The 18,710-nt window shown below is 40.9% G+C and overlaps 1 protein-coding gene across 6 annotated transcripts in view; it reads left to right on the plus strand.

Annotated features, from left to right (window-relative positions):
* Nucleotides 1-4,081: 4,081 nt before the first annotated feature.
* LOC128136118 (nuclear cap-binding protein subunit 1-like) overlaps nucleotides 4,082-18,710 on the plus strand; it is a 58,980-nt gene continuing 44,351 nt past the window's right edge. For 2 of the 6 annotated variants that reach the window (XM_052775262.1, XM_052775264.1), the window contains exons 1-9: nucleotides 4,082-4,274; nucleotides 5,778-5,863; nucleotides 6,664-6,764; nucleotides 8,360-8,516; nucleotides 10,000-10,107; nucleotides 11,017-11,138; nucleotides 11,623-11,692; nucleotides 13,699-13,914; nucleotides 17,338-17,435. In XM_052775262.1, the coding sequence (XP_052631222.1) occupies nucleotides 4,238-4,274; nucleotides 5,778-5,863; nucleotides 6,664-6,764; nucleotides 8,360-8,516; nucleotides 10,000-10,107; nucleotides 11,017-11,138; nucleotides 11,623-11,692; nucleotides 13,699-13,914; nucleotides 17,338-17,435 (995 nt within the window). In that variant the 5' untranslated portion in view covers nucleotides 4,082-4,237. Of the gene's footprint in view, nucleotides 4,275-5,777; nucleotides 5,864-6,663; nucleotides 6,765-8,359; nucleotides 8,517-9,999; nucleotides 10,108-11,016; nucleotides 11,139-11,622; nucleotides 11,693-12,468; nucleotides 12,637-13,698; nucleotides 13,915-17,337; nucleotides 17,436-18,710 lie in introns of those variants that run through there. The other 4 variants (XM_052775263.1, XM_052775265.1, XM_052775266.1 and 1 more) reach the window with 4 other exon arrangements.

The following is an 18,710-nucleotide window of genomic DNA, read 5'->3' on the forward strand; positions in this document are numbered from 1 at the left end:
TGTGGGCCCCACCCCGGGATACCTTACTGTGAGAAATGCACTCACACTGAATTTCCTGAATTTTACAAGTTTATTATAGAACAAAGGCAAACAGCGCTGGGCGCATGGTCAAAACCAGAGGCACACCGGTTATACCCAAACTTGCCTTTTTATACACTGTGTTTGTGGTATTTCAAAGGGGTTATTTTAATATTTCAGGTATCTATTAACATAACTCCACCCCAGACCACCCCCCCTTGTGCGCGTCTCTTGTGGTTCAGAGGGGCCTTCGGAGATCTGCAAGGGATGAAGTCAGTAGTCTTCCTCTGGCTGCACTTTTCACCCTGTCGTTTTCCTCTAGTCACACTTTTTAATATTTTCACATTAAACTCCTGGTTTTCCTTTGTTCTTCTCGTATCTTTCATGTCAAATAATCTTTGACCCCCAAAATGCTGTTCTCATGCTAACAAATCACTCCTTATCTTCTTACTTGTGTTCTCAATTTTACTTGTCCTTGAGTCCATATGTCTGTTTTTCTATGTTTTCACAAATCTATCTACACATCCTTTAATTACTTGAGTTACAGGATGTCTTATCTCATCAAAAGAAACTACATATTCTGCTTGTGCCCATTTATTACCTACAAACTATAAAATACAATTGATGCCCGGAATATATTAACTACATATTTCCCGTGTTAAGGCCTAATTTAGTGGCAGTGAGGCAAACATCCTTTCGGGATGTAACTTATGCAGTAGTTAGGCAAATTTCTGTGTTCTCGTTTTGCGAAAGCCAATATACATTTCACAATTCCCCCTCTGTTTCCCTCATCATTTGGCTTGAGCTATACTCTCTCTTAATCCTTTTTATTCTTTCATTCCTTTCGAAAATCAACTTCGCCTCCTCCATTGGGTCTTCTCCTTTATACACCCTTTTTAGGACCATTATTCTTTCAGCATTATTTTGACTTGCCCTTTTAGGATCCATGGGTATGCTAACAATTTGCATTCCTTGCACTATACTAGTAATTAGTCGTATTAAGCAAGGTATAAGACATGGTAGGAAGAAAAGACCTGCTACAGCACACAGAAGGAAGAACCCCACCTTCTTCCACCACGCAACACCCAGTAATCCATCCCACCAGCTACTATCAAGCATAGACTTCCATTTTTGTACTTGCACATGAGCTATTTTCCTGATGTCTTTAGCTAGGTCTTTTACCGCTTCCCCATTATCATCTATTTGCAGGCAACAATCTGATGAATTGAATTTTCCACACACTCCCCCTTCTTCGGCCAATAAATAATCTAGGGCTAGCCGATTTTGATATACTGCGGCTCTAGTTTGTGACTGTTGTTTCGTTATCAATTCCAGTGCCGTAGCCGTTTTATTGGTAATCACCTCTACCACTGCCTGCAACCTAATTATACGATTTAACATATAGATTGGGGTCCTATAACCCCAACTACCATCCTGAGCCCATGTGGCTGGTCCGTAAGTTTCTATGATTCTCTCTGGTGGCCAGTCATCCTCTCCCCACCTTTGTGTTCCTCCAATGAAATCTCTTTTGTTCCTTCGTAAATTATCATATATCAGAACCCCTAATTCTCCCCCTCGTTGTAATGGGAGTAGAAAGAACCCTGGCTGTAAAATTCCCAACGTACAACTCCCTTTCCAATCCTTCGATAACTCCGTATAGGCCCGTTTACCACAAATCCAGAACAATCCATCTGGGGCTTTCCATTCCATATCAGTATTGTTGATGTTATCCCAATACCTTTTAATTTCGTCTATCCCCTCAAAGGGATTACCTTTGCCCTGGGTTTTATTGCACCAGAAAAGTTCTGTCATATTATCAAACGTACAATTGGAGTTGTTTGGTCCGGACCAATAGCCGTCTGGAGCCTCGGGCCACCACCATTCACTAGATCCATTGGTTGCCTTCATTCTTTTACAAGGTGACATGCCTACTCGAGTCCTAAATTTTCCTTTCCCTGTTCTCCAAATACACTCATCTCCAGTCACGGTGGAACTTAATATCCACCCTTCAGGTCTGTGATCCCGGGAAACCTTTGTACGGTTCCATCTTAGGATGTCTTGAACCCTTAGACTACTCCCTTTCCATGGCCATTCTTCTGTCATTAGGGCTCCGCCACATATCCAGCAGTTAGTCACATTTAATTCCTTACTTATTCTTTCTACAAGGTCTATAAACAAATTCTGTCCTAACCTAGGGAGCTGTAAATCATCTTCCAACAAGTTCCTTATACTTTTGTACAAATCGCTGTAGCTTTGGGGTTTAATCTGAGGTTGAGTGATCGACTTTACACATTTTTTTACTATTTCTTCTTTTTTCATATCTTGTACACCCCCGCCATCAGACATGTCCCAGTGACCTGCTTTGGTGAAACAAATCCACTGCTCCCCTCTCGGGCAGCTCACCCCATTTTTAATTCCCCCTTTTCCTAAGTTTTCCGCTACCCAAAGTTCAAGATTCCCAATTTTGCAAGTTTCCAATTTTGGAATCTCATGGCAAACCTTATTAATATGTGTATGGTACGCAAGATTGGTTAATGTTTTTCCCCCCAATTTGATTGATTGAGTGCATTTGTGGCAAGAGTTCGCAGCATTGCCCCTAACGGTTAGGAGTAGTAGTAGTAGCAGGGGTCCAGTATAACATATACTTCCACTTCCTATGCCCGACGGGAGTGCAGCCCGTGGCCGGATCACTGTGGCAAGTATAGAGGTTAATCTGGTCTTGCCCCCTACATTAGGTGCCCTTGGTTTGACAATTTCCATGCAAATCTCTTTGCGCAACATGCCAAGGTTTTATACCATTCGCTATCAAAGACTTCCCAATTTTCTGGAATCAATAATTTCCACCCACAAACTTGTGCTAGATGATGTGAGGTGTGAGCCATATGCGAACCTGCTTATAGCAAGTAACTTTTTCAAATTGTCAAGGGATTTTCTTACTTTGTCAGATCATCAAAGCTAATGTGGCTTGTGTCTGGGAGCCTACTAGAAACTTTGGGATGTCACCAGACGTCAGTAATGTGAAATGTATATTGGCTTTCGCAAAACGAGAACACAGAAATTTGCCTAACTACTGCATAAGTTACATCCCGAAAGGATGTTTGCCTCACTGCCACTAAATTAGGCCTTAACACGGGAAATATGTAGTTAATATATTCCGGGCATCAATTGTATTTTATAGTTTGTAGGTAATAAATGGGCACAAGCAGAATATGTAGTTTCTTTTGATGAGATAAGACATCCTGTAACTCAAGTAATTAAAGGATGTGTAGATAGATTTGTGAAAACATAGAAAAACAGACATATGGACTCAAGGACAAGTAAAATTGAGAACACAAGTAAGAAGATAAGGAGTGATTTGTTAGCATGAGAACAGCATTTTGGGGGTCAAAGATTATTTGACATGAAAGATACGAGAAGAACAAAGGAAAACCAGGAGTTTAATGTGAAAATATTAAAAAGTGTGACTAGAGGAAAACGACAGGGTGAAAAGTGCAGCCAGAGGAAGACTACTGACTTCATCCCTTGCAGATCTCCGAAGGCCCCTCTGAACCACAAGAGACGCGCACAAGGGGGGGTGGTCTGGGGTGGAGTTATGTTAATAGATACCTGAAATATTAAAATAACCCCTTTGAAATACCACAAACACAGTGTATAAAAAGGCAAGTTTGGGTATAACCGGTGTGCCTCTGGTTTTGACCATGCGCCCAGCGCTGTTTGCCTTTGTTCTATAATAAACTTGTAAAATTCAGGAAATTCAGTGTGAGTGCATTTCTCACAGTAAGGTATCCCGGGGTGGGGCCCACAGAGCACAATTCACACGTGCAGTGGGCAAAATATAAGCCTTCAAAAGAGACCAGGCACAAGTGAAAGTAAATAAAACTTTTTCATTTAATGGAAAAATCACTAACTTGGTGTCTATTCCTTCCCCCATCTTAGAAATCATCCGAGTTCTTTGTACTATAGAGAAACAGGTAGAATAGCGATAACTCCCAGAGAGTCGCAGGAAATCGCGAAAGAGAAGGCAGTAGCTTTTCCTATTGCTCTTTTACCCCGGAAGAAGATTGAGACGAACAGGAAGTAGGGAGGGGGCAAGCGGAGGAAAATATTCTGGTCCCTGTTGTATGGTCTTTACATAGTGCTCTTCCTTCTCCTATTGTGCGTATAACGTTCCTGCTTTTTCCTCTTTCACGCGCAGATTTCTTGCAGGGGCGGTGCTAGTATGTCACGGCGGCGGCGGCACAGCGACGAGAGCGATGGTAAGCATGGATAGAGTGAGTCAGTTCCAGCGTCTGGACTCCGCGTGCCCTGCGCTTGGGGCCGTGTCATCCTTAGGGCTGGGGGAGGGGCAGGTCTCGGCTGAGGTGACTCCCCGCGGCGTTGCCCTCGCCTTTGGCTCGGGGTCGTGGCGGCTCACCCTGTTCCTCTGTCAGGACTTGTAGGGCGCTCTGGTGCAAGGAATCGCTTTATGTAACTGGGGCTAAAGACTGTCCTGAGCCGTTGCTTCGGTCTGCCTCAAATACAGGGAGCGCCCTGGGTGAAGGTAAACTGATCGGAGCACTCAGCTCTGCATACGTGTAGTCAGAAGGATACGTTCTCGCATCTTGTAGAGGCTTAATAGAAAACGTTCAGAAAACATTGAGTGGAGAACGACCGACTTCAGAAACTGATTCAAATGCTGTTTTTCTTAACGTAAATCTGTGTGAGCGGGGAGTTGGACAGTTTTGCGACTAGCTTTTTCAGCTTTTGATTGCAAAGATAAACTGGTTTTTAATCACGCTTTTATTTTTTTAAATTGCTTTGATGTGCAGCTTTTTCTAAGCTTATAAAAACCCTAAAAATATAAGCAAGGATTCTTAATATCCTTTTTTTTTTAATGTATGCTGAAGAAGGTGTTATAAAGCACTAACAAAATACATAGTAACTGGTAACTCTGTAAAGTGTGTTTAGTTTATCTCACATATGCTGTCTCATACTGTAGCAGAAATGCAGAATTATTTCTAAATAAAATTTGAGACAGCTACAATGTTAACTTTCTACTTCATGGATTAGGTCATCAGTAATATGGCTATACTTTTGTTTTTCTTGTTTATTGGGTCAATTTTGAATGCTTTGTCAGGACTTTTTTTCTTAGAAGTATGTTGCTGGAATGGTAAAAGTATCTAGAGAGTTCTTTTAGAATAAGCAGGTATACTGGGTCTGGCTGGGATGGAATTAACTTTCTTCATAGCAGCCCATATGGTGCTATACTTTGTGACCAAAACAGTGTTGATAAGACACTAATGTTTTAGCTATTGCTGATCACTGCTTGCACAGTGTCAGGGCCTTTTCTTTTTCCCACTTTGCCCCTCCAGCGAGTAGGCTGGGGGTGGACGAGATGTTGGGAGGGGACACAGCTGAGACAGCTGACTCCAATTGACCAAAGGGATATTCCATGACATATAACGTCATGCTCAGCAATAAAACTGGGGGGTAGTCTTTCCAAGGTGGTTGTCACTCAGAGACTGGATAGGCATTGGTTTGTTGGTGGGAGATGGTGAACGACTGCCTTTGTATCACTTGTTTCCCTCCTGCCCCCCTTCTTCACTTATTAAACTGCCTTTTATCTCAATCCATGAGTTTTCTCGCTGTTGCTCTTCCTATTATCTCCCACATCGTGCTGGGGGTGGGGGGAGTGAGCAAGTGGCTGCGTGCATACTTGGCTGCTGGCCAGGGTCAACCCACCACAGCAGGCAAATAATATATGTAATGTATTGAAACAGGGCAAGCTCACAAAAGGAGGAGAACATCTGAGCCATCTGAAATTGAAGAGAGACTTGAATCTTTAATATGCAGAGTGGGAGAGAAGGTATAAATACTATTTCCATTTTGTTTTGTGACTTAGGGTCCTTGAACATAATACATTGTTTTCTTTGTCTTATATGTTTTTATGTGTTAATAGAACATTAGTGGTCCAAAAAAAGAAAATCTATTGGAAACTTCCTAGCTGGAAAATTGTTGGCCTCTGCAAAACTGGGTTTTTAAAAAGAAAATTCTTAAATGCTAACCCTGTGATACAATGCTGAAGTATAACTAGTGAAGAGGTATCATTCCAACTCTGAACTTTATCGCTGCTTCCATTTTTTTCAAGGAGTAGAGGGAAACTAATGAGATGCATACCAAAAAACCACAAACAAACAAACAACAACAGACCCCACCAACGTCACAACTGATCTTGGGACTTGGCTGGGTTTGGCGCTTGTAACAAGCGTAGAAAAAAGGGTGACAACAAATATGATGGTTCTTATACATTAATTTAAGCCACATACAAGCTATGTAGTCATTTCACTTCCCCTGATGTCATTAATATAATGTTTAATTCGGTTGCTGAGATACCTCTGAAGCTATGTTAACTCTTACTTCCTAGGAAAACACTAGAGCTCCTTGCTGTGGAGAAGTCACAGTTGAAGCTCTTCTTAGTCATTTTTGCTTCTTATTTCTAGCAAATGAGAGAAATTGTGAATTCCTAATGGAATTTGAATCATTACTTCTAACAGGAAGAAAATATGAAGTCATATTTTGTTTTATCCTATTTGCTTGTCTTCTGCTTGTTACTGTGGGGATAGTTGATGTACCTGATTGATGAGAAGACACTCTTTTCTTTCTTAGAGTACTTCCTCTCTGGAGAGCAACTTGGAGGGTCTAGCTGGTGTCTTGGAAGCCGATCTACCAAACTATAAAAGCAAGATATTAAGAATTCTTTGTACTGTGTACGTATGCAGAAGATTTGGGAGGTGCTCTGTTATCTGTGCTAAATAGAAAAGTTTAAGTATTTGAAGTACTTTAAATGGTGTGAACAGCTTTTATTTCTTGAACACTGTTATTGCTTAGGGTTTGTCTTACTCCAGGCAAAAGAAATCTGAGGAGAAGCTTAGTCTATTGACTTAGGCATAAATCAAGGAAAATATCCATGTACAGTACTCTCACTTGAAATGTGTGCGCAAGGTCATAAGCAGAGTAGATCCCAGAGCTGCTTTCTCGTTGCCATGGGGAATATGCTGGGTAGTATCTTGTTTCTGAATTGAACGGTCACTAAAGAATACAAAAATCTGTTGGGTGCCAATTCTTATCTTTGTATTCCTGCTTTTCCTATTCCCCTTTTTAGGGGCTGAGGTGCTCCTCTCTCCATGAACCTACCCTCTAGTAGTGGGGAGATGAAGGGACCAGAGGTAGGCTCCCCCCTTGGCTAGCAGCACTCCTTCCTCTCCCTAGCAAAGCACTGGAACAGAGTTGCTGTGTCTGTTGGGCCACTGGTGACGTGTCCCAGGAGAGGATTGTGTGGGGTCTGCAATAGTATACCACGTTTTGGGAGTGTGTGGGTGTGGTATTTCAGCGCCGGCTTGTGCTATAGCTGTAAGGAAACTTTAAATCCATTTTGTAGCACTGTTCATAAACATGAGTCAAACAGTATATCTGTTTCCCACAACAGCTGAATGCCTTTGAAGGCATGGAGTTAGCTTACACGTTTACAAAACATTTGAAGAAAACAAGTGGTTACAATAGGACCTAACCTGTCTATTTCTTTAAGACCTTATACTGAAAATTGCTTACTTAAGTTTGAGATGCTTACAATCAAATTTAACTTTTAAGTGATGTAAAATGTTTACATCTCTTGTGTAATCTTGCTGTTCTAGTATAATAGAATGGCTAACTTATGCTACACTGAACAAGTTGTCTTAAATGGTATTATTTGGCCATATTCCCATAGAGTATATAAAGCACTGGAAAATGAGGCAGAATAGTCAGAATGGTTTCTAATATATATATATATATATATTTAATTAACGGATTTTTTTTTTTTAAATGACTGATACTTTCAAAACTTTCTGTTAAATGATATATTTTGGCAGTACTTAAAATTATATTACTAGAAGCTTTTGTCAAATGTCATTCCAGTCTGATACCTTGTGCCCTTTGCTTCAATAACAGCTTTTGTCCAGATTGAAAGTTTTGCTGAGTTGGAGACTGCAGCTGAAAATGTCTTAAAGTGTAGTTGCTATAGGTTTTAGAACCTACTATAATACTAAATGCTTACGAGTTAAAAATAATTAAAGAGAAAATATATTGAAAAGTAGTTAAAAGTAGTATATATATATTCCTAAAGGATTATAGTCCTAAAAAGGATGTTCTGTAATCTTTTGTCCACAGGACATATAACTAATGTCAGGTTAGCAGTTTACCTTGCTTAAACACAAGAGAAGCATAACCTATACAAAGCAGGTTCAAAGATGCTATGTAAATGCAGTGGTTGGCATGTGATAAATGAACATTTAACAAAATGCTTGGTTTTCTTCATTTAAATCAGTGCACGTCTATTACCAGAAAAGCTTACCATTTACACAACGTTAGTTGGGTTGCTGAACGCCAGGAACTACAACTTCGGTGGGGAATTTGTAGAAGCCATGATTCGTCAGCTCAAAGAATGTTTGAAAGTCAACATGTATAATGAAGCTGAGTACTTAGTAAGTGGAATCTTTCACATCTCTTTTTTCCCCTAGTCTTCCTCTCCCCATCCCCACCCAATGTTACTTACTCTTCCTTTTGACATCCGGAGGGGCTGGAGGTTTTCTGTATGCAACATGGTCTTTTCTGGCATCCCCATGTAGTGCTCCATAGACATGCCAGGAAAAAGTGTGTGGTATTCCTTCCTAAGGAGATGAAAAATTAGGTTATGATTGCAAAACTGACCTCCAAACTATGTGTGAAATTTCCCACAGCCAAATTAGCTCTCAGGAAATCAGAGGTTTTCTTTCTCCCCCCCCCCCCCCCCCCCCCCCCCATTTGTTCTACAGGAGAATTTAGAAGGTGAATGAAAGCTATTCATTTCTACTGTACTCAGAGACAAATACTGTTCCTGTTGGGTCCATTTATTTATTTTAAAGGCAGCTTATTCCCAAGTAGATAGGTTATATTGGATGGCTGTAATCAGTCCTGTATGCTCATCCTGCTTGTGAGTAATGAAGACCAAGTGGGTAATTTTCAGTGCTGGCTCCTTTTGAAATGACTTCAATTTGATTAGCAGCATACCATTAGTTTGGTGCCTTGTTAAAACCTGACAATAGCAGTGATTTTAAGGGTCTGTCTGTATGAAACTAGTTCAAGTTATGGATAAGTGACCATAGAAATGTGTTTTGTATGAAAGTCATGTATGAGCAGCATACTGATTTAACACTGATGTATACATGCAAAAAGTGAATTTCCATCTTCAGTCTTGCATACTGTGTGTGTGTTACTCTGTGTCTCACCCCAACAGCTCCCCTGCCCCACCCCTTGCCCACTCCCCATGTCTCTATCTCTCTGACTCTTGCCCCTGCCCCATGTCACGCTCTCTTGCTCGCAGGACCCTGCCCTGTGTCTCATGTATGCTCTTTCTAGCCCCTGCCCTGTGTCTTGCTGGCTATTTCTTTCTCTGGCTTGTGCCCTGTGTCTCACTCTCTCGCTTGTTCTTTCTCCAGCTACCACCCTGTAATGCGCTCTGGCTCATGCCTCGTGTCTCACTCATTCTTAAGCTCACGCCCTCTGGCTCACTCTCTTGCTCCTGCTTTCTCCAGTTCCCTCCCTGTGATATGCTCTAACTATCATGCACTGGATTGCATTCTCTGTGTCTCACTCGTTCTTTCTTCAGCTGTCAACTGTTGGTGCCCTCTGGTTCGTTCTTTCTTGGGCTCCCACCCTGTCATTCACTCTAGCTCATGTGTTTTGGCTTGCGCATTCCCTGTGTCTCCCTCTCACATCTTTCTCCAGCTGTCACTGTGTGTCCCATCCATTTTCCCCCCTGCTCTGTTGTGCCCTCTTTCCCCCCTTCCCCCTCCCCTCGTGTGTCCATCCCTCTCCTCCCCACCTCCTTTAAAGTTGAATTAATGCTTATTTCTTTTTGTGTAGTTGAATGCAAGAGTATTCATTTAAAAATTTAATAAAATAACATGGGTTTTTGTTGTTCAATAGGTTCGTTTTCTATCTGATCTTGTGAATTGTCACGTAATAGCTGCACCTTCAATGGTAGCCATGTTTGAGAACTTTGTGAGTGTGACACAGGAGGAAGATATACCACAAGTAAGCGTAGTAACTGCCATCTCAAGTGTTGTGCTGTTTTTACACATTTCACTTTATTATGAATAAAACATTCACTTAGCATGAATAAAAGGATCCTGTGAGTTAAACAATACATGCATACAGTGAAATAGTTAAGTCTTCTGTAGTGAGGTAACTCAAGTAAATTTCTTTTCCTTTGCTTCTGGCAAGTATATAATACTCAGTGAGTTTTGCCAAGTTTATTGAACAGTTGTAATATATAGTTAGTTTGCAGAAAGATTCTAAAAATAATATTTGTTCTCTTATGTGCGCATGTCATGTTCCAAATAAAATATAACATCTTTCAGGTAAGAATATGTTTTTTCCTTGGCTGCCAATCCAGCTAATGCACCGTGGACTATGGTAATTGGGTTTAGCTCTTTCTTTGCCGATGAGCGCATTGCAGTAGCCTAAAGAATTCATAGATCACGTTAAGGTCACTGTAACAGTGATGCACCTTATGGGTTGCGTATGCCTACTTTATGGAAGGGTCAATTATTATATCATTCTGCTGATAGCTTAGTTCAACTTCAATTTAACTTTTTTTCTTTGTTAAGAATTTTAAAAGAAATTCTTCAGGAAACTTGGCATTGGTAACTTTGAATGATTTAAGTAAAGAGGCTCTGTAGAAGGGTTTTTGTGTGGGTCTCCAAATATACTGTACGTCTAAATGTCTGCCTCTTGAATTATACATTCCTGTTTTCAAACAGCCTCTTGACACATCTTCAGGAACTTGAACTGACACACAGTTTTAATCCCAAGTATTGATTGCTGATTTAACTGGAGTTGATCTCTACATCCCCTTAAATACTCCTGGGTTTGCTACTCTTTGCATTGAGACAAATTCAATAAGTTTGTCAAAGAAATCCCTTTTTAATTTATTTCCTGTAGGTACGATGTGATTGGTATGTGTTTGCATTTCTGTCATCTTTGCCTTGGGTTGGAAAGGAGTTGTATGAGAAGAAAGATGCTGAAATAGATCGCCTCTTGTCCCACACAGAAAGCTATCTGAAGTAAGCTATAACCAGTAAAAATATACTCTTTCTGGTACCTATTCAAGTATGGATCAATAACTTTGATTATTGTTAATTTAGAAATACTCTAAATTCTTAGACCCAAACAACTGTGAGGAAAAGACCCTGAAAAATAAAATAGATGGAGAGGTTTATGAATCTAAACAACTTAAGTATCACTCTCAACTTCTGTGTGTGTTGAAGGTAATATTTTCTTGATGCATACATGTCTGCGTTGTTATGACTAGGCTGCTGGTCACCTGTGTCTGTGTGTCTGTGTGTGTGTCTTTCTCCAAGTGATTTGAGTTAACACTGCCATTGAGACTAGGTGTTAGTTATAATTTAATTGTTCACAAACCTGTTTTTATACTACTGCAGACCTCATCAGCTCAATAGACCAAATAGTAGTATGCTCACAATAAGAAAACATTGCTTGCTTAGATCAGCTTTTTAAGTGTTAGGTTTTCTTTCCTGTAATAAACAGGCGTCGCCAGGAGATTCATGTACCCATGTTACAAGTTTGGACTGCTGATAAACCACATCCACAAGAAGAGGCAAGTAGGCTTTATTTATTTTGTACTGTTTAAAAGATGCTTTAAAAGAATTATTTGGCTGAAGTGTTGTCGTGGTTTAACCCCAGCCAGCAACTAAGCACCACACAGCTGCTCACTCACTTCCCCCCTACCCCCCCCAGTGGGATGGGGGAGAGAATCGGGAAAAGAAGTAAAACTCGTGGGTTGAGATAAGAACGGTTTAATAGAACAGAAAAAGAAGAAACTAATAATGATAATGATAACACTAATAAAATCACAATAGTAATAATGAAAGGACTGGAATATACAAATGATGCACAATGCAATTGCTCACCACCTGCCGACCGGTGCCCAGTTAGTCCCCAAGCGGCAATCCCCCCACCCCCACTCCCCCCAGTTTATATACTAGATGTGATGTCACATGGTATGGAATACCCCGGTGGCCACTTTGGGTCAGCTGCCCTGGCTGTGTCCCCTCCCAACTTCTTGTGCCCCTCCAGCCTTCTTGTTGGCTGGGCATGAGAAGCTGAAAAATCCTTGACTTCAGACTAAACATTACTTAGCAACAACTGAAAACATCAGTGTTATCAACATTCTTCTCATACCTAACTCAAAAACATAGCACTATACCAGCTACCAGGAAGACAATTAACTCTATCCCAGCTGAAACCAGGACAAGTGTTCTTTGGAATTTTAAAATTAAAGGTGCTTTAAGAAAAAATTTAATTCTTTTGAATCACCCTCCCATGTGTCTTTATTCCAAATGGATTCTAGGTAAGAAGTTCTCTTCCAAGTCTTGGGCTAAAACTTAGAGCTGCATTGGATGAGTGGGAGAGCATTTTGTTGTTTGGTGACAGTCCCCTTTAGGAAATGCTGCTAAACAAGGAATGGTCACTGAACATAATATTCTTGGGAAATGGGGTTACAAGGCTCTGTACTGAAAGTACCTTTTGGAGAAGGAAGAGGTAATTTACCCATTAAAATGTTTCCCTTCTGCAAAAAGAAAACCTTTAGAGTGTTCTTCCTGCAGTGGCTTTGCTTTTTACAGCTCTAGAAAGTGCTAAACAGATACACGCAAATGTTATGCAGCACTAATTGCACCCTCTTTCATAATTAAACCAAAAGTATTAGAGGGGAGAGGTGGCTGATATGGGATGATTTTTCTTTTTATTGAGCTTTTGCTTTTTCCTCCACTGGACTCGCTCCAGTATATATCAATGTCTGCCTTGTACTGAGGAGCCCAATACTGGACACAGCACTTCATATGTGGCCTTACAAGTACTGAATAGAGGGGAAGGATCACTTCCCTTGACCTGCTGGCTACACCCTTGCCGATAAAGCCCAGAATGTGATTGGCTTTCTTTGCTGCAAGGGTGCACTGCTGGCTTATGTTTAACTTGTTCAACCAGGACCCCCAGGTCCTTTTCTGCAAAGCTGCTTTCTGGCTAGTCAGCCCCCAGCATATACTGGTGCCTGGAGTTGTTCCTCCCCAGGTGTAGGGTTTGGCATTTGCCTTTGTTGAACTGCATGAGGTTCCTGTCAGCACATTTCTCCAGCCTGTCCAGGTCCCTCTGAACATCAGCCCTGCTCTCCTTGTATTAACTGCTCCCCCTCAATTTAGTATCTCTTAGACTGTATTTAAATCTTTAATTGTAATATTGGAATAATGTAGCTCTTCTGGAATGAATGGATGTTGACTGAATTAATATTGATGCAGTGAATTTGTGTATCACACTTGGACTCCTGGACTGCATTCTGGTGTTTATTTTACTAGTAAAATGGCAGATGCCTTTAATGTGTGAAATTAGGAGCAAGATTGCTGTTCAGAGTTGTTAAGTTGTCTCTTGGTTTACTGAATCCATTAGATGGCTTCTAATAAGCAATTTAAGTAGCTGCTTGGGTTTGGGTTTTTTTTTCTGAATGCAATAAGGAGTTTACCTAAATGTTTGATAGTCCATATGTCACGGGGAGCTACAAGTTCAGTTATAAAATTCACCATGTCTGATATTTCGTGTCTTTTTCTTCAGTACCTGGACTGCCTTTGGGCCCAGATTCAGAAGTTGAAAAAAGACCGTTGGCAAGACAGACACATTCTGAGGCCTTACCTTGCCTTTGACAGTATTCTTTGCGAAGCATTGCAGCATAACCTGCCTCCGTTCACTCCTCCGCCTCACACTGAAGATTCAGTGTACCCAATGCCAAGGGTTATTTTTCGGATGTTTGACTACACAGATGACCCAGAGGTATGTATTTGCTAAGGTGGAACTGAATGTGCAATGGGGGGGGTTGCAAGGCAGTGCTGGTCAAGATGCAGTATCACCTCTCCCAGAATGGTTATCAGTGTGAAAGTTAGCAGTAATTACATTTTGATACTGCTGGGGAGATTAACTAGATGACAGAGTTAATGCTGACAGGTAGATTATTGAAGTTTAAAATTTAATAAGTGATTTTCAGATGTTTTCATTAAGGATATGTCTTGAATGGATTCTCTGATGTCTAATAATATAACTGTGTTCGGGTAGCAGCCTCTCCTTCTGGTGAGGATGGTGGCTTGGGTTTCCTTAGCCTGGCTGCTTATAGGAACTTTATACATTGAAGACTATTCTCTACCCATCTGTTCAAATTGGTTGATATAGATCATGGAACATAGTGGTTGACCTGGGTTAGATCAAAAGTCCATCTAGCCCCGTTTCTGTCTCCAGCAGTGGCCAAGAGCAGATGTTTTGACAAGAGAATTTAGGCATAGGGGAAGAAAAGCAAATGCTTTCCCCAAGCACTTTTCCACTTGTTAGCTTCATTTGATGGCCCCCAATTCTTGCATGGGAAGAGACAACAAACATTTGTTCTCTCCAACCTCTCTAGGCAATTCATCATTTATAAAATCTCTAGCATATCCTGGCTCAACTGTGTTTTTTCTAAGTTGGATGATAGTAGCCTGTCTAATTGTTCCTTATACAGAAGTTGTTCTATACCCTAGGTCACCGCCATCACCTTTTTCTGAAACTTTTCCAGTTCTGCTATACTGCTATATCCTGTTGGGGGAGGGGAGAGTGGCGAGTATGACTAGAACTGCATATGGAATGGAAGATGCGGATGCACCATGAACCTATACAGTGGCATAATGTTCAGTGTTGTTCCCTAATCCTTTTCTGATAAGTCCAGTCTGTTATTGAATACTGATATAAAGTTTGCATAGAACTATGTCACAACCAAGTTTGCATTCCTGAACAATAGAGGGCAGGCAGTTCAGTGTTCACCACTTTATATGTGAAGCTGGTCTATTTTTCCCATCTGTAGGCAAAAGTCAACCAGTCATTTTATGGTTATCTGCGGCGACTGAATTAAGCACTCAAGCTCTCTGTGCAAGATTCCCTTTATTTCACTAAAAGATCAAACGTATATATGTTTCAACAAAGATCTAGAAAGAACTAATGGCATACAGCCAATACTACTAACACAGGAGGGCATATCTGGCCCAGCTGGGATGTTTGCCAGTCCTCAGAACAGTTAAAGATAAAAACATTCCATAGACATACTCGTGACTGTCTTCAGCCACATCTTCCCAGGCCTACACAAGGCCATCCTCCAACCTGACCTTGTAAAACTAGTTCTTCAAAGGCTTGGCAAACATGCAGCACAACAAATTCTAACGGTCACTCTTGAAGACAAATGCCAGGTGTTCCGAGCTGCTCCCACAGTTATCTTCTGCTTTAACACCCAGACACCAAGTTTCTCAAGGTTTTTTTTTTTAATCTGCGATTTTTCATGGATGGCCCTTGTTGTTACCAAGTTATTTAAAAATAGCATCTGCAAGCTTTTTCATATCCAATGCCTGCTTCCTTTCCAGATAATTTATGGATCTGCTGAATGGCACAGGTCCCTGGATAGATTCCTGCGGGGTTCTCCTGGTGACCCTCTTATATATTCCTCTTATAGTGTGGTTGCTTAGTTTACATGAAAGCCTTTTGAAGATCCAGCTAGGCTGTCAGCCACGTTTCTCATATCTACACACGATTGTTGACTTCGTCAGAGAGCTCCAATGAGTTTGAGAGGCCTGACTTTACAAAAGCTGTGCTGCCTCTTCCCCAAACAGCATTTATGCTTATGCCTACTAATGCTACTATTTTTTTAATAGTTTTCAATAATTTGCCCAATATGGAAGTCAGCCTTGCTGGTTTGCAGTTTCCTGAAAGACCTTTACAATTGATATCATCTTAGTTGATTAGACAGCAGGTTGATTTTGAATGAGAGGATATGCACCCCAATTAATAGGTCAGCTATTTCATTCTCAAGTTCCGTGAACTCTTCGGTGGGTAATCACTTGTTGGCATGTCTTCATCTAGACACAACTTCAGCTTTCAGGATTCCTTTTGCTAACCTCTCTTGTACTACTGTTTAGCATGTCTGATTTCCTTTTTGCCTCTTTGCAAGTCTCTCTCAGCAAATAGTATGCATTTGCTGCGCAGTAACTTTAAATAGTCTCTGTGCCACCCTCAAAAATGGAACTTTTTAGCTGCCCCTTTTAGCTTCTATTCATAACACCCTTTTTGAAGCTAAGTATGTAAAATGAAAAAATGCAGTAGCGTATTTTTTACTTGGCATGTTATAGCCTGTGTTGCTGTCACCGTCATTCACGTAGTCAAATACTACATCTTTTCCCTGTTTAGGCCTGGAATTTCAATCCGTCAGGGTTCTGTTACTTATTTACATGTTTAGCTTGTTGATCTGATTTGCATCTGTGCTCCCTTTAACATGCAACACCGCTCCTCTACCAGTATGGCCTATACTCACTCTTGCATGCTTTATACCTTGATAGTTCTTTAGTTTTACAGTGAGATTTTGCAAGTATTGCACTTGCTATATAAATGTGGGTTTGTGATGCTTTGGGTCTAGTTTTACAAGGCTGTAAAGGATAATAAGGTACTGGTATGCAATCAAGTTCTTGCAGCTTGAGTTCTTGCATCAGCTGATGCATAGTAAGAGACAGTGAATATACAACTAAGCCACGCTGTGGACTAATTATGAAGTAAAGCATGTTTGTTAAGCTAGCTATTAAACTATGCTTTTGTAACCAGCATAAAGACAGAACACTGAGATGATTAAAGCTGCAATGTTTTCACTTTGCAACTAGAGCAGGCTGCATTGTCAGTTCCCAGATCACTCTGATCTGTGCTGTAACTGGAAAAGATGAAGCGTGTATTAATACACTCCCGACGTATAATAATTCTGTGTAACTTGAAGAAGCAAAAGGTGCAAAACGTCAATTGTTTAGCATGGTCCCAGCTGCCTAAATATAGAAGTACTTAAATCTTGTACGTGAAATTAACAAACTATAAACAGCACCAAAACTGTTTCATTGTAAATATGGGTGCAGTTGAAATCATAGCTGGCTATTTGTTTATAAGATTTTTACATGATTCATGTACAAATCTGGTACAAAAATCCAAAATCTTATGATAATGTTGTATTTGGTAACTTTGTACTGAAGTTTGAAGCCTGTCTTTTAGCTGTTGACTCTAAAACTTGCTGATGTTAAATCTCCATGAGTGCCTAATTCAATCCGTCAAGTTTTACTTTTATTTATATATATGTGTATGTGTGCGCGTATTAAAAAAACTGTGTTTCTCTACAGTGATCTTTCATCAATCTTGATTCCATTTTAATAGGGCCCTGTCATGCCTGGCAGTCATTCTGTTGAAAGATTTGTAATAGAAGAAAACCTCCACTGCATCATCAAATCCCACTGGAAAGAGAGAAAGACTTGGTAGGATGCTGCTTATTGTTATGGGTTCCCGGCACTGTTTATATACAATCATGGCTTCCCCTAACATCAGGGACCTTCAAAGCCCAACAACATTTAAGTAAAAGTTTGAAATTCAGCATTTCCTGAAGTGTTCGGTGAACTATGGTTGACACTGTTATCTGGAATAATGTGAGGCTGGAGTATCCTGATCATGGATTGTTCATGTAATTCAGTAGGGCTGAGGCACCCTGATGATTGCATCCTGGATTATCCAGGATTTCTCTACAGAGGATGGCACAGACCCACTCTTTGCAGTGCTGCAGAGACTCTCAATGTGTTTGTACCGTGCTTTCTAGCACAAGCACAGCGAGTGTTGAACTGGCTCTGTCTGGAAGTTTCCTGTTGCTCCTGTTTCTTCTTCATCCCATTCTTTTTTCCTCTTTTTGTAATTATATGGAAGAGATAATTGAGCTAGGTCTGCATGGGAGCCAGTACAGTGTCAACAAAGTTTATTATTTAAAGTTCTATGCAGCTGTAGGAAATGATGTTGCAACAATGTAGCAAATCCCAATGAGAGACCTTATGGGGAGGGAAGATGGTTTAATTTTAAAATAAAACTGAAGTAAAGCTCATTCACGCTCACCCTCTCAGGCATCAAAACATGAGTGAGTCCCAAGTGGTCTGTCCAGCAGTCGGGCACCAAGATGGCTGTATCTAGGTAATCTGTTCAAGATGACTTGAATCGACAAGGACAAGGGATTCCCACCAGCTACTGAGTCCTCCTTATGTCTCCTGGGTTGTTCTTCATTTGGCAACTGTGTGTTGGTTTGGGGCCTTTTTGTATGCTTAAGGAGTTGACAAGTAGTTGCAATCTTTTGTCTTTCCATCCTGTGTTGGACACCTCTGAGAGTCAGTAGGATTTGCTCACTGTTTCTGTTCTGTATCTCCTTATCTGTGTGTCTTATGGCTCCTACCCTCTTCTATCTTCCCACCATTATCTCTTAATGGCTTGAATCTTTTAGTCTGGATGTGGGCTATCACTTCTTTTAGGCTGCCCTTCCTTTCCCCAAGTTTGGTATCCTGATAAGTTGCAGGTAGAGGTGTGCTAGGATCTTGATGACCTGTAAATCTAGGTGACATTAACATATGCTCTTATAGCCTGTCAGGGAGCCACAAGGGTAGGGTGCCCTGCAAGGAAAGGGGAGCCGAGGGTGACCCCAGCACAGGCAGGGCAGTGGCCGCACTGACAGGGTGCAGTCCCTCAGGACCCAATCAAGAGCAGAGCGGGTCCATGAT

This window comes from Harpia harpyja, chromosome W (genome assembly GCF_026419915.1).
Source record: "Harpia harpyja isolate bHarHar1 chromosome W, bHarHar1 primary haplotype, whole genome shotgun sequence".
In the NCBI taxonomy this organism is placed as follows: Eukaryota; Metazoa; Chordata; class Aves; order Accipitriformes; family Accipitridae; genus Harpia; species Harpia harpyja.